The following is a 16,216-nucleotide window of genomic DNA, read 5'->3' as shown; positions in this document are numbered from 1 at the left end:
CCGGTTCCCTATTCTTTCCCCCGGACAACCTGAGACTCAGCCTCAACAGTTCCACACCCGGCGCAGTACAGGTGCCCGCAGCCCGCTCTTCCTCCTTACACTTGTGTGAATTGCCTCTCCAGCTGTGTGGTTTTCATGACCACTGGCAATTCCCTCATTTCTGACATAGGGATTTTGTAGGTGGACTAGTCACTCATGAGTACTGTGGGGAGGATTATGTCCCTGGATTATATTTTTCGTTTGCATCGTTTCTCTCCTTTTTTATTTATACATCACTTTGGAAATGGTCTTTATATGAATTGTGTGGTTGGATTTCTTCTATGTACTTGTGCCTCACAACAATATTATAGCGTTATGGCACTTTTCCCTTATCCAACATGGCCACTGATGTGTCAGATGCAAAGGGAGCATGCACTGACCGGATTACTGAGGAGTCATGTGACACAGTTTAATAATGACTGGGTGTTCGCCACGCTTGGGTCACGCCCCTCTGTTCCTATTGGCGGTTCTTCTTCCCTGTGTTCTATCACCGATGGTCAGTGCTTTGGCGCCTGCGCAGTGGGGATTAGCAGACGCTGTGCTACGTCATATGGCTCCTAGGTTGTGGTGAGAATTCTCTGTGTGTGCACGTGATCGTATACTCCTTATTATTCCCTATTTATTAGCTCAGTGAATGATCATTCCCCATTCATTCTGCGCGCAGTCAGTGTTGTGATCGCTGTAGTCAGAGGATAGACTCCTGCCTGAATGGCGGGAGCCGTCTGTACACAGGATACTTGCGGATGGCACCGTGACTAAAGCAATGAAGCGCTTAATAATGCTTAATAATTGCCCCAGCACATGAGCACTGGTGACACCTCTGTGCTGGGGAACCTGTGGGAACAAACTCACTATTTCTATTGGCAGCGCAGCGTCCATTCTTTTTTCTATGTGCGCTTGTATATATGCATATACAGTATATATAATATATATATTTATTACACATACTCAGTAATATACAGAAAGAAATGTGTATATACGTACACGCATAGGGATATATGTATATACACACAGACACTGCTTGTGTACATACATAGAATACTGTGTCCGCCTGTGTATATCTGTTCTGAACAGAGGCCACTATTGTGTATGATATGGTTGCCATCAGTGATGAGCGCACATACTGGGGTATGGCATTATCGGAGCATGCTCGGGTGCTAGCAGTGTCTCCGGCGTGCTCGATATGTCCGAGTCCCTGCAGCTGCATGATTGGCGGCTATAAGGGTACGTGTCCATATTCAGGATGGCCGGCGGTTTTGATGGAGCGGCAAACTCGCTCTGCCCCCTTCTGGGGACACGATGATGCCGGATATGTTCATTGCACACATCTGGTATCATCGCACCCCACACATAGGGCCCTGTGTTATACGTTGCAGCGGCGCAGTGTCGCTGCAAGGTATACGGACATGCTGCAATCTAAAAAGACGCACCGCATGTCCGGAGTCGCAGGGCCGCTGGGTGCGTGTTACCACGCATTGTGGAGATGGGATTTCATGAAATCCCCTCCACTGTGCTGTAACATCTGGACTCTGCGGGTTTGACGCTGCGTCTCTGCAGCGTCAAACACGCAGCGTTTCCTGACCGTGGAAACACACCCTTAGACAGCAACACATGCAAAGATTGTCTGTTAATCCCTGCATGTGTTGCCGCTGTCTGACCGCCGTGAGACATGCAGCTGCGGGGACTCTGCACCCCGGAGACACTGCTAGCACCCGAGCATGCTCCGATAATGCCTTACCCCAGTATGTGCACTCATCACTAGTTCTAATGTCCAAGTCCCCGTATCTTCCACTGACTCCTGAATATTTAGGGTATATGCACACGTGGATTTTTCTGCGGATCTGCAGTGGTTTTCCCTGAGTTTACAGCACCATGTAAACCTATGGAAAGCAAAATCCGCTGTGCACATGCTGCAGAAAAAAAAAAAAACACACGCAGAAACGCAGTGTTGTTTATTCCGCAGCGTGTCAATTCTTTGTGCAGATTCCGCAGCAGTTACACCTGCTCCATAATAGGAATCCGCAGGTGTAAAACCGCAGTGAAATCCGCTCAAAAAACGCATCAAATCCACAGTAAATCCGCAGGTAAAACTCAGTGCTTTTTACCTGCTGAATTCTCAAAACAGGTGTGGAGAAATCCGCAGAGGATCTACATGTGCACATATCCTTAATGATCCCTGTGAATGTGTCTGTCATGCTGCCTGTAAGGACACAATTCACACATGACGACCACCTTCACTATGTGGGTGCAGCCTGTAGATGAATGTGGCTGCTGCCGAGCGACATCCTGTGCCAGGGAAGATTCTATCATCTGTGTACTATATTGTATAGCATAGATGAAGGGGGTACGAAGCAGTGTACAGGGGTAATGAAGAACCCACCCTGGGTCCACCCCATCCTCAAAGATGGACTGTATACAATTAATGGATTATTTGCCTTATGTTGTGACACAGGTTGGGGATCCAAGCCATTTAGACTTGTGCACCGTCTAACCCATGTGCCTGGGAGCAGAAAAAGACTTTCTTACAGTAAACTGCTCAGTATAAAACTTTCCTGTGCCAGAAGGGCATATATTAGGCAGCTCCTCCTACCCTTCCTTGCCCGAAAGTTGGTTCCGAGCCTGCTAGTCCCTGGTTTATGCATAGCTCTGTATTTTGTCTCCCATTTATCGACCTGGCCTATTTACCTGCTCTGCTTTACATCTCCATTCCTGACTCATGCATTAAATAGTGAACCCATGCTGTCTTCCCCACCATCGGGCTATCTGACTACACTTCTGTCTCGCCCTCCTGTACTCCATACCTGTGCCTCTGACCCACTGGTCAGCTTCTGCAGCCTCAGGGACAGCCCTGGAGTGATACCTGGTGTCTACCGGCAGCCCAGCCTATCCTCACCATCAGATGTCCTAGTGAACACCTGGTAGAAACTTAATCATGATCCTCCAGGGTAAGCCTGGCCCATGGCGCAGTGGGTCAACACCCAAGGTTCTCTGATAATTGAGATAAAATAAATAATACACATTTTAAATATTAAAACTTCATAATATAATTTTATTTCTATAGCACCAACATATTCGGCAGCACTTTACATTTTAGAGGGGACTTGTACAGACAATAAAAGACATTACAGTTTAACAATAATCTCATAAATCCACAGATGCCAAGAGGAATGAGGACCCTGCTAGGAAGATTACAATCTATGAGGAAACCGGGAAGACATGAAATGCGGATGGTAACTTTTTCTAAATACCTTTTATTTGTCAAACATGTATGCTTTACCTACTGCACGCTGTCAGAATTTTAAAGATGGCATCTGTCATAAATCAATGTGCACCCGTCCTAGAATTCAGAAAAAACTGAGTAGGACGGGCTGCATAAAGAACATCTGCTCGAGACAGGTCAGAGCAACGTCCTGTCAGGAATCGTGAAGGCACATTCCTCTGTTCAGTCACCCTGACAGGAGACTGGTAGAGAGTGAGCATCCATCAGTCACCCTGACAGAAGACTGGTAGAGAGTGAGCATCCATCAGTCACCCCGACAGGAGACTGGTAGAGAGTGAGCATCCATCAGTCACCCTGACAGGAGACTGGTAGAAAGTGAGCATCCATTAGTCACCCTGACAGGAGACTGGTTGAGAGTGAGCATCCATCAGTCACCCCGACAGGAGACTGGTAGAGAGTGAGCATCCATCAGTCACCCTGACAGGAGACTGGTAGAAAGTGAGCATCCATCAGTCACCCTGACAGGAGACTGGTTGAGAGTGAGCATCCATCAGTCACCCTGACAGGAGACTGGTAGAGAGTGAGCATCCATCAGTCACCCTGACAGGATACTGGTAGAGAGTGAGCATCCATCAGTCACCCTGACAGGACACTGATAGATAGTGAGCATCCATTAGTCACCCTGACAGGACACTCATAGAGAGTGAGCATCCATTAGTCACTCTGACAGGACACTGATAGTGAACATCCATCAGTCACCCTGACAGGATACTGGTAGAGAGTGAGCATCCATCAGTCACCCTGACAGGAGACTGGTAGAGAGTGAGCATCCATCAGTCACCCTGACAGGACACTGATAGTGAGCATCCATCAGTCACCCTGACAGGATACTGATAGAGAGTGAGCATCCATCAGTCACCCTGACAGGTCACTGGTAGAGAGTGAGCATCCATCAGTCACCCTGACAGGAGACTGGTAGAGAGTGAGCATCCATCAGTCACCCTGACAGGAGACTGGTAGAGAGTGAGCATCCATCAGTCACCCTGACAGGAGACTGGTAGAGAGTGAGCATCCACCAGTCACCCTGACAGGATACTGGTAGAGAGTGAGCATCCATCAGTCACCCTGACAGGACACTGATAGATAGTGGACATCCATTAGTCACCCTGACAGGGCACTCATAGAGAGTGAGCATCCATTAGTCACCCTGACAGGACACTGATAGTGAACATCCATCAGTCACCCTGACAGGATACTGGTAGAGAGTGAGCATCTATCAGTCACCCTGACAGGATACTGGTAGAGAGTGAGCATCCATCAGTCACCCTGACAGGATACTGATAGAGATTGAGCAGCCATCAGTCACCCTGACAGGACACTGATAGTGAGCATCCATCAGTCACCCTGACAGGATACTGATAGAGAGTGAGCATCCATCAGTCACCCTGACAGGAGACTGGTAGAGAGTGAGCATCCATCAGTCACCCTGACAGGAGACTGGTAGAGAGTGAGCATCCATCAGTCACCCTGACAGGACACTGGTAGAGAGTATGCATCCATCAGTCACCCTGACAGGACACTGGTAGAGAGTATGCATCCATCAGTCACCCTGACAGGAGACTGGTAGAGAGTGAGCATCCATCAGTCACCCTGACAGGACACTGGTAGAGAGTGAGCATCCATCAGTCACCCTGACAGGATACTGATAGAGAGTGAGCATCCATCAGTCACCCTGACAGGAGACTGGTAGAGAGTGAGCATCCATCAGTCACCCTGACAGGAGACTGGTAGAGAGTGAGCATCCATCAGTCACCCTGACAGGAGACTGGTAGAGAGTGAGCATCCATCAGTCACCCTGAAAGGTCACTGATAGTGAGCATCCATCAGTCACCCTGACAGGATACTGGTAGAGAGTGAGCATCCATCAGTCACCCTGACAGGACACTGATAGATAGTGAGCATCCATCAGTCACCCTGACAGGACACTAATAGAGAGTGAGCATCCATTAGTCACCCTGACAGGACACTGATAGTGAACATCCATCAGTCACCCTGACAGGATACTGATAGAGATTGAGCAGCCATCAGTCACCCTGACAGGACACTGATAGTGAGCATCCATCAGTCACCCTGACAGGATACTGATAGAGAGTGAGCATCCATCAGTCACCCTGACAGGTCACTGGTAGAGAGTGAGCATCCATCAGTCACCCTGACAGGAGACTGGTAGAGAGTGAGCATCCATCAGTCACCCTGACAGGAGACTGGTAGAGAGTGAGCATCCATCAGTCACCCTGACAGGAGACTGGTAGAGAGTGAGCATCCACCAGTCACCCTGACAGGATACTGGTAGAGAGTGAGCATCCATCAGTCACCCTGACAGGACACTGATAGATAGTGGGCATCCATTAGTCACCCTGACAGGGCACTCATAGAGAGTGAGCATCCATTAGTCACCCTGACAGGACACTGATAGTGAACATCCATCAGTCACCCTGACAGGATACTGGTAGAGAGTGAGCATCTATCAGTCACCCTGACAGGATACTGGTAGAGAGTGAGCATCCATCAGTCACCCTGACAGGATACTGATAGAGATTGAGCAGCCATCAGTCACCCTGACAGGACACTGATAGTGAGCATCCATCAGTCACCCTGACAGGACACTGATAGAGAGTGAGCATCCATCAGTCACCCTGACAGGAGACTGGTAGAGAGTGAGCATCCATCAGTCACCCTGACAGGAGACTGGTAGAGAGTGAGCATCCATCAGTCACCCTGACAGGACACTGGTAGAGAGTATGCATCCATCAGTCACCCTGACAGGAGACTGGTAGAGAGTGAGCATCCATCAGTCACCCTGACAGGATACTGATAGAGAGTGAGCATCCATCAGTCACCCTGACAGGTCACTGGTAGAGAGTGAGCATCCATCAGTCACCCTGACAGGAGACTGGTAGAGAGTGAGCATCCATCAGTCACCCTGACAGGTCACTGGTAGAGAGTGAGCATCCATCAGTCACCCTGACAGGAGACTGGTAGAGAGTGAGCATCCATCAGTCACCCTGACAGGAGACTGGTAGAGAGTGAGCATCCATCAGTCACCCTGACAGGACACTGATAGATAGTGAGCATCCATCAGTCACCCTGACAGGACACTCATAGAGAGTGAGCATCCATTAGTCACCCTGACAGGACACTGATAGTGAACATCCATCAGTCACCCTGACAGGATACTGGTAGAGAGTGAGCATCTATCAGTCACCCTGACAGGATACTGGTGGAGAGTGAGCATCCATCAGTCACCCTGACAGGACACTGATAGATAGTGAGCATCCATCAGTCACCCTGACAGGACACTCATAGAGAGTGAGCATCCATTAGTCACCCTGACAGGACACTGATAGTGAACATCCATCAGTCACCCTGACAGGATACTGGTAGAGAGTGAGCATCTATCAGTCACCCTGACAGGACACTGATAGATAGTGAGCATCCATTAGTCACCCTGACAGGACACTCATAGAGAGTGAGCATCCATTAGTCACCCTGACAGGACACTGATAGTGAACATCCATCAGTCACCTTGACAGGATACTGGTAGAGAGTGAGCATCCATCAGTCACCCTGACAGGAGACTGGTAGAGAGTGAGCATCCATCAGTCACCCTGACAGGAGACTGGTAGAGAGTGAGCATCCATCAGTCACCCTGACAGGAGACTGGTAGAGAGTGAGCATCCATCAGTCACCCTGACAGGAGACTGGTAGAGAGTGAGCATCCATCAGTCACCCTGACAGGAGACTGATAGATAGTGAGCATCCATTAGTCACTCTGACAGGACACTCATAGAGAGTGAGCATCCATCAGTCACCCTGACAGGACACTGATAGATAGTGAGCATCCATCAGTCACCCTGATGATAGAGAGTGAGCATCCATTAGTCACCCTGACAGGATACTGGTAGAGAGTGAGCATCCATCAGTCACCCTGAAAGGTCACTGATATTAAGCATCCATCAGTCACCCTGACAGGACACTGATAGATAGTGAGCATCCATTAGTCACTCTGACAGGACACTCATAGAGAGTGAGCATCCATCAGTCACCCTGACAGGACACTGATAGATAGTGAGCATCCATCAGTCACCCTGACAGGATACTGGTAGAGATTGAGCATCCATCAGTCACCCTGACAGGACACTGATAGTGAGCATCCATCAGTCACCCTGACAGGATACTGGTAGAGAGTGAGCATCCATCAGTCACCCTGACAGGACACTGATAGTGAGCATCCATCAGTCACCCTGACAGGATACTGGTAGAGAGTGAGCATCCATCAGTCACCCTGACAGGATACTGATAGAGATTGAGCAGCCATCAGTCACCCTGACAGGACACTGATAGTGAGCATCCATCAGTCACCCTGACAGGATACTGATAGAGAGTGAGCATCCATCAGTCACCCTGACAGGTCACTGGTAGAGAGTGAGCATCCATCAGTCACCCTGACAGGAGACTGGTAGAGAGTGAGCATCCATCAGTCACCCTGACAGGAGACTGGTAGAGAGTGAGCATCCATAAGTCACCCTGACAGGTCACTGGTAGAGAGTGAGCATCCATCAGTCACCCTGACAGGAGACTGGTAGATAGTGAGCATCCATCAGTCACCCTGAAAGGTCACTGATAGTGAGCATCCATCAGTCACCCTGAAAGGTCACTAATAGTGAGCATCCATCAGTCACCCCGACAGGTCACTGGTAGAGAGTGAGCATTCATCAGTCACCCTGACAGGAGACTGGTAGAGAGTGTGCATCCATCAGTCACCCTGACAGGAGACTGGTAGAGAGTGAGCATCCATCAGTCACCCTGACAGGAGACTGGTAGAGAGTGAGCATCCATCAGTCACCCTGACAGGAGACTGGTAGAGAGTGAGCATCCATCAGTCACCCTGACAGGAGACTGGTTGAGAGTGAGCATCCATCAGTCACCCTGACAGGACACTGATAGAGAGCATCCATCAGTCACCCTGACAGGATACTGATAGAGATTGAGCATCCATCAGTCACCCTGACAGGATACTGATAGAGAGTGAGCATCCATCAGTCACCCTGACAGGAGACTGGCAGAGCGTGAGCATCCATCAGTCACCCTGACAGAAGACTGGTAGAGAGTGTGCATCCATCAGTCACCCTGACAGAAGACTGGTAGAGAGTGAGCATCCATCAGTCACCCTGACAGGAGACTGGTAGAGAGTGAGCATCCATCAGTCACCCTGACAGGAGACTGGTAGAGAGTGAGCATCCATTAGTCACCCTGACAGGAAACTGATAGTGACCATCCATCAGTCACCCTGATGATAGAGAGTGAGCATCCATTAGTCACCCTGACAGGACACTGGTAGAGAGTGAGCATCCATCAGTCACCCTGACAGGACACTGATAGAGAGCATCCATTAGTCACCCTGACAGGACACTGGTAGAGAGTGAGCATCCATCAGTCACCCTGACAGGACACTGATAGAGAGCATCCATTAGTCACCCTGACAGGACACTGGTAGAGAGTGAGCATCCATCAGTCACCCTGACAGGACACTAATAGAGAGTGAGCATCCATCAGTCACCCTGACAGGACACTGATAGAGAGCATCCATTAGTCACCCTGACAGGACACTGGTAGAGAGTGAGCATCCATCAGTCACCCTGACAGGACACTAATAGAGAGTGAGCATCCATCAGTCACCCTGACAGGACACTCATAGAGAGCATCCATTAGTCACCCTGACAGGACACTGATAGAGAGCATCCATTAGTCACCCTGACAGGACACTGACAGAGAGTGAGCATCCATTAGTCACCCTGACAGATCACTGGTAGAGAGTGAGCATCCATAAGTCACCCTGACAGGAGACTGTTAGAGAGTGAGCATCCATCAGTCACCCTGACAGATCACTGGTAAATAGTGAGCATCCATCAGTCACCCTGACAGATCACTGGTAGATAGTGAGCATCCATCAGTCACCCTGACATGACACTGGTAGAGAGTGAGCATCCATCAGTCACCCTGACAGGACACTGGTAGAGAGTGAGCATCCATCAGTCACCCTGACAGGTCACTGGTAGAGAGTGAGCATCCATCAGTCACCCTGACAGGTCACTGGTAGAGAGTGAGCATCCATCAGTCACCCTGACAGGAGACTGGTAGAGAGTGAGCATCCATCAGTCACCCTGACAGGAGACTGGTAGAGAGTGAGCATCCATCAGTCACCCTGACAGGACACTGGTAGAGAGTATGCATCCATCAGTCACCCTGACAGGAGACTGGTAGAGAGTGAGCATCCATCAGTCACCCTGACAGGACACTGATAGTGAGCATCCATCAGTCACCCTGACAGTGTTAGTGCAGTGCAAGGAGTACGTTTGTATCGCTCCTCACCAGGTAGGATGGCTGCACACTGCTAGATGGAAGTTGCTATTTTTAAAATTCTGACAGATTGTGCTACATAAGCCATGCTTTTTTTGCTAAATAAAAGTATTTAGAAAAATGTTTCATATTTAAAAGTGTTTTATTTGTGTTATTTATTTATTTTGTGATATTTCTCGGTGACCCCCTTTAAGCAATATGAGTTGCACAAATGAGTTGACTTGTGTAATTTGAATGCCAGCTCCACCCACTTTTTGAACAATTCACAGCTAACATCAACCCCAAGCACCATTAACCCCGATTGCCAATGCACCAGGTCATCGGGAAGAGTGAAGGCGAAGTTCTAGAATTGGAGCATCTAATGTGATTCTCCAATTCTGGGGCAACTGTGGGCTGGGAAGGGCCCAATAATCATGGACCTTGCCAGCCTGATAATAACACCTCTTAGCTGGCTGCATTACCTTTGCAGGTTACCAAAAATGGGGGGCTTCACTTTGTTTTTTTTCTTTTATTTATTTGGTTAATACATGTACAGTAAGCTACCCATGATGCAGTGCACAATTATATATCTAATGGATATCTAACTATCTTTGCACATGTTTAACACATAAAAATGTCATTTCTATTCCAGTACGTGGCACACGAATGTCACACGGATGGTGCACATGTACACACAGATGGCCAACAAAAAACCACACTGATAGTAAAAACGGACAGTCTCGCTCTTTCGTTTTTTTAAGCGGACTTGAAGATTTTTTCATGTCAATTAAAGAATCATACGCCCCAAACATGATTAAAGATTTATTCCTCCCCCCAAAAAGTTATCCTAGGATAAGGAATAACTTTTTGATCTCTAGGGTACCTCCAGCGATCCTGAGAGCAGGCCATTGGAACCCCAAGAATGGGGCTCTGTAGCCCCATCCTGAACAGAGGGGTGCATACTCTGCCTCTGCTTCATTCAGTATCAGCAAGTTGTCCCCTATGCTAAAGGCAAAGCTTCCCCTTCCTCTCATCACCCTCCCCATTACATAGAATCTTATAAGCACCAGCTGCCAACTCCTATCTTACTAAATGTAAAAATATGTATCCATCCATCTCTGTTAGGAGAAAAAAGTTTCTTCTTTTCATGTGTACTTTGGATTTATGAAATCAAAATTAGAACAACGGTTACTCTTTAAAGGAACACTCATCTAAATTTGTATCCGTCTAATATATTGCAATCATCATATTATAATAGCATTGTGTACTTACAATGGTTCATTTTCCCCTTCTACCCAGCTAATTATTCTGTTTTCCATTAGGTCTATCACATCACGTGCTTAAAAACTGACTAGCTAAACTTTTCTAAGCTCTATGTAGAAACAGGAGGTCAATTTTCCCTGTATAACTCATCAGTCACTGCAAAAGTTACTGGCATATGGAGGGGGCAGGTGGGTCAGGAGTTGAAAAGAAAAATGATTTCTGCAGGATCAAGGGATTTCTTGTTTCTAAATAGAACTGACAAGAGAAGAATTATCTGGGTGGAAAGGCAAAATGAGCAATAGGACGAAAACTTTGCGGGAATGATTTGTTAACACCGTATTACAGAGACATTTTCCCTAATATCATAGATTGTATCACAAGGCAGAATATGTGTCCTGCTGTACAGGCCTTATACATGACCCTTGATATGGCTACTGGGCGCTTATTCCTCCTTCCATATCAATTTTTTGTTCTTTCTGTTTAGGGAGCCGAAGATTTGGACGTCTGTGAGCCTGAATGATATCATGGATCTAGATGCTGCAGGTGGCAGTGAGGACAGTACATGTGAGACCCTGCCCAGAGGCCCGCAGTTATCTCATTGTGATCAGCCTTGCCTTAATGTACTTGGAAACCCCCTCAGTGCATCTCCGGAACAGTCATCAGAACCTATGAAAACTGAGACCACCAGTCCGACGCAGGAAAATGTATTTTGTGATTTGTACTGTGCAGATGAGACATTATCAGATGATGAAGGAGCTTTTCGAGGTCTTTCTGCCCTTCCTGTGGAAAACGGTGCTGTCCAGAGAGCCCGGTGTGCCCGCTGCAGGTGAGAGTTGTTCACATAAAGCCTAAGGCTATGTTCACACTGCTGTACCTTTAGTCCTGTCTGTGAAAAAAAACTGACAGCACTCAGACTAATGGTATTACAGAACGCTGTGGTGATAAGTTGTTTTTTTTTTTTAAGTCAAAACGCTCCAAAAGAAAAGGGTTCATCTTCTGGGCACCTTCCGAGCGGTCCCATAGACTTGTGTTGTAAAGTACAGGGCGTCATTTTCGAGTGTAAAACACCAGACATGTCACTTCATTTAACCGACTGGCGTTTAGAACCTAAAGTGATTAAAAGACGTTAAAAAGCCTAAACATAGATGCAGTAAGTAATTTTTACTAATAAAGGCCCTTGTTCATTCTTTTTAGTGTTTTTTTTTTCAAAAAGTTTTTGAGTCAGAATCCACAGAAAAATATATTTTGTGCACATAGCTTTAGGATTTTGTTTATTCCTCCCCTTCTTCCAAGTGACTCTTTTTTTTGCTGGATGAGTTGCAGTTTTCAATGACACCATTCATTTTACCATATGATGTCATGAAAAATTGGGGAAGAAAATTCTAAGTAGAGTGAATTGGGGGAAAAAAATGCTATTTTGCCATTGATTTTTGGGTTTGGGTTTTATGGTGTTCATTGGTCAATAAGGCGTTTCCATTTTTTTTTCTCTCCCTTCGGCTTTCACCCTATGGAATAAATACAGTGCGTACGGAAAGTACTCAGACCCCTTTAAATTCTTCACTCTTTGATTCATTGCAGCCATTTGGTAAATTCAAATAAGTTCATTTTTTTTCTCATTAATGTACACTCAGCACCCCATCTTGACTGAAAAAATAGAAATGTTGAAATTTTTGCAAAGTTATTAAAAAAGAAAAAACGAAATATCACATGGTCATAAGTATTCAGACCCTTTGCTCACTATTGAGTAGAAGCACCTTTTGAACTAGTGCAGCCAGGAGTCTTCTTGGGAATGATGCAACAAGTTTTTCACACCTGGATTTGGGGATCCTCTTCCATTCTTCCTTGCAGATCCTCTCCAGTTCTATCAGGTTGGATGGAGAATGTTGGTGGACAGCCATTTTCAGGTCTCTCCAGAGATGCTCAGTTGGGTATAGGCAAGGGCTCTGGATGGGCCAGTCAAGAATGGTCACAGAGTTGTTCTGAAGCCACTCCTTTGTTATTTTAACTGTGTGCTTAGGGTCATTGTCTGCTTGGAAGGTGAACCTTCGGCCAAGTCTGAGGTCCAGAGCACTCTGGAAGAGGTTTTCATCCAGGATAGCTCTGTACTTGGCTGCATTCATGTTTCCTTCAATGACAACCAGTCATCCTGTCCCTGCAGCTGAAAAACAGCCCCATAGCATGATGTTGCCACCACCATGTTTCACTGTTAGAATTGTATTGGGCAGGTGATGAGCAGTGCCTGGTTTTCTCCACACATACCACTTAGAATTATCACCAAAAGGTCTATCTTTGTCTCATCAGACCAGAGAATCTTATGGAGCTCAGCCACAGTGATCTTGGGGTTCTTCTTTTCCTCTCTCACCAAGGCTCTTTTCCCACGATTGCTCAGTTTGGCTGGACGGCCAGGTCTAGGAACACTTCTATTGGTCCCAAACTTGTTCCATTTAACGATTACAGAGGCCACTGTGCTCTTAGGAACCTTGAGTACTGCAGACAGAAATTCTGTTGTAACCTTGGCCAGATCTGTGCCTTACCACAATTCTGTCTTTGAGCTCCTTGGCCAGTTTCATTGACCTCATGATTCTCATTTGGTCTGACATTAGCTGTGAGGTCTTATATAGACAGGTGTGTGCCTTTCCAAATCAAGTCCTATCAGTTTAATTAAACACGGCTAGCCTCCAATGAAGGAGTAGAACCATCTCAAGGAGGATCACAAGGAAATGGACAGCATGTGACTTAAATATGAGTGTCTGAGCAAAGGGTCTGAATACTTGCGAGTATAACCATGTAATATTTCAGTTTTTCTTTTTTATTAAATTTGCAAAAATTTCTACATTTCTGTCTTTTTCAGTCAAGATGGGGTGCAGAGTGTACATTAATGAGAAAAAATGAACTTTTTTGAATTTACCAAGTGGCTGCAATGAAACAAAGAGTGAAAAATTTAAAGGGGTCTTAATGCTTTCCGTACCCACTGTATGTTGTCACTTTCGGCAAATATAGTATGGTATTTTTTGTTTGTATTTTAATATACGGTATATAATTGGGGAAAAATGGTAGGAGTAATGTTTTTTTACATTTTTTTGCCTTCTTTTTCGATCTGTTTTAATAGAAAAATTGCAATCCACTAAAATATAGTAATATTGTGAAATTGATGATCTCCTATGAAGCCCAAACAAAGTCACATGGTGACCTTTAGAAGGCCCCTGGCATAGCAACTGACACTGGCACTGCGCAGTTGCGTTGGATAGAGTGGCGTTGGCTGTTGTAAGAGATGGCCACTATGTTGGAGCTAGTTAAATGTCACTATCACTCATGATAATGGCATTTCAGAGGCTAAATTGCTGCAGTTGAAGCTTGCTCCTATTAATTACTGTCGGGTGCCGGTTATGTACTGCAGTCGGTTCCTGTGCTGCATGCACAGCTCCTAAGGGTGCCTTCACATTGCATTTTGTTACACATTTGTGGGTCCCATTGGAGTACGCTCTGCCTTTCATCATTTTCGGGCGTGTACGCCTACTGGAGACAGACGCGTCTGGGTGTCCACCTACAGTAGGTGTACACTCCCGAAAATGATGCATGGCAGAGCCAATGTCTGCTTTGATGGCACCATTATAGTCTATGGCCCCGCTGAATAGCGTCTTGCGAGGGATTTGGATGTAAGCCCCGATGGGGCCACTGAACGGGTGTCTTAAGCGCAATGTTACAGCACCCTAAGTTTTCTCCATGCAGTGGTAGCGCACGGCCGCTGTACATGTTCAGGGTAAGTTCTCCGCCTGCAGGTTGTATAACAACTTTCTTAAAGTGAAGTGGGCTCCATTCATTGCAGAACCTGCAACGGATTTGCAGGATTGTCTGTTGCTCTTCTCTCTGTCCTCAGGTAATGTGCATTGTGGACGCTCCTTTCTCATATGTTTACATGTAGGTTCAGCACTAGCGAAGGAGATGAGAATTCAGCACATTTCTCTGCAGCTTTTAAAATCTATAGTATGATAATTTGTTGTGTAATGTTTCACCCTTTACTTTCCAAACTGTGAAATCTGGGGCAAACTTGCCGAAAAATCCAAAGCAATGTGAACATATCCCAAGGGTGGGTTCTGATCTGCCATTATGATTCTCCAGGTCATTACGAGTTCATAGACGCCAAACATGTCTAGGTTCTCTTTTATCTAAGTGGTGCAAAAAAAATTCCAAACTTTGCTAAAAAAAAAAGTGTAATTTTCCAATACCAGTAGTGTCTCCATTTTTTGTGATTTTGGGTTGAGTGAGGGCTTATTTTTTGCATGCCGAGCTGATGTTTTTAATGATACCATTTTGATGTAGATACGATCTTTTGATCTCCCGTTATTGTATTTTAATGCTACGTTGCGGTGACCAAAAAACGTAATTCTGGCGTTTTGACTTTATTTCTCACTACGCCGTTAAGCGATCAGGTTGATTCTCTTTTTTATTGATAGATTGGGTGATTCTGAACCCAGCGATACCAAATATGTGTATATTTGATTTTATTTTATTGTTTTATTTGGAATGGGGCGAAGGGGGGGTGATTTGAACATATACTGATATATATATATATATATATATATATATATATATATATATATATATATACACACTAGCTATTGAACCCGTTCTACGCCCGGGTGGCGAGCATTTATATTGGTATATGGTCTCCATCCTGGTATGTGCTGCTCCATTCTGCGTCCCCATCCTGTCATGTGCTGCTCCATCCTGCGTCCCCATCCTGTCATGTGCTGCACCCATCTTGCGTCCCCATCCTGTCATGTGCTGCACCCATCCTGCGTCCCCATCCTGTCATGTGCTGCACCCATCCTGCGCCCCATCCTGTCATGTGCTGCTCCCATCCTGTGCCCCCATTCTGTCATGTGCTGCACCCATCCTGCGTCCCCATCCTGTCATGTGCTGCACCCATCCTGCGTCCCCATCCTGTCATGTGCTGCACCCATCCTGCGTCCCCATCCTGTCATGTGCTGCACCCATCCTGCGTCCCCATCCTGTCATGTGCTGCACCCATCCTGCGTCCCCATCCTGTCATGTGCTGCACCCATCCTGCGTCCCCATCCTGTCATGTGCTGCACCCATCCTGCGTCCCCATCCTGTCATGTGCTGCACCCATCCTGCGTCCCCATCCTGTCATTTGCTGCTCCCATCCTGCGCCCCCATCCTGTCATGTGTTGCTCCCATCCTGCGCCCCCGTCCTGTCATGTGCTGCTCCCATCCTGCACCCCCGTTCTGTCATGTGCTGCCCTATTCTGTCATGTGCTGCTCCCATCCTGC

The 16,216-nt window shown here is 46.7% G+C and overlaps 1 protein-coding gene across 5 annotated transcripts in view; it reads left to right on the top strand.

Annotated features, from left to right (window-relative positions):
• The first annotated feature begins 552 nt into the window (after positions 1–552).
• Positions 553–16,216, top strand: part of DTWD2 (DTW domain containing 2) — a 326,367-nt gene continuing 310,703 nt past the window's right edge. Inside the window, exons 1-3 of one of the 5 annotated variants that reach the window (XM_069753359.1) lie at positions 554–606; positions 3,195–3,269; positions 11,406–11,747. In XM_069753359.1, the coding sequence (XP_069609460.1) occupies positions 3,256–3,269; positions 11,406–11,747 (356 nt within the window). In that variant the 5' untranslated portion in view covers positions 554–606; positions 3,195–3,255. Of the gene's footprint in view, positions 620–3,194; positions 3,270–11,405; positions 11,748–16,216 lie in introns of all 5 variants that reach the window. The other 4 variants (XM_069753370.1, XM_069753350.1, XM_069753384.1 and 1 more) reach the window with 4 other exon arrangements.

This window comes from Ranitomeya imitator, chromosome 1 (assembly GCF_032444005.1).
Source record: "Ranitomeya imitator isolate aRanImi1 chromosome 1, aRanImi1.pri, whole genome shotgun sequence".
Taxonomy (NCBI): Eukaryota; Metazoa; Chordata; class Amphibia; order Anura; family Dendrobatidae; genus Ranitomeya; species Ranitomeya imitator.
This window is presented reverse-complemented; position numbering and strand designations above follow the sequence as displayed.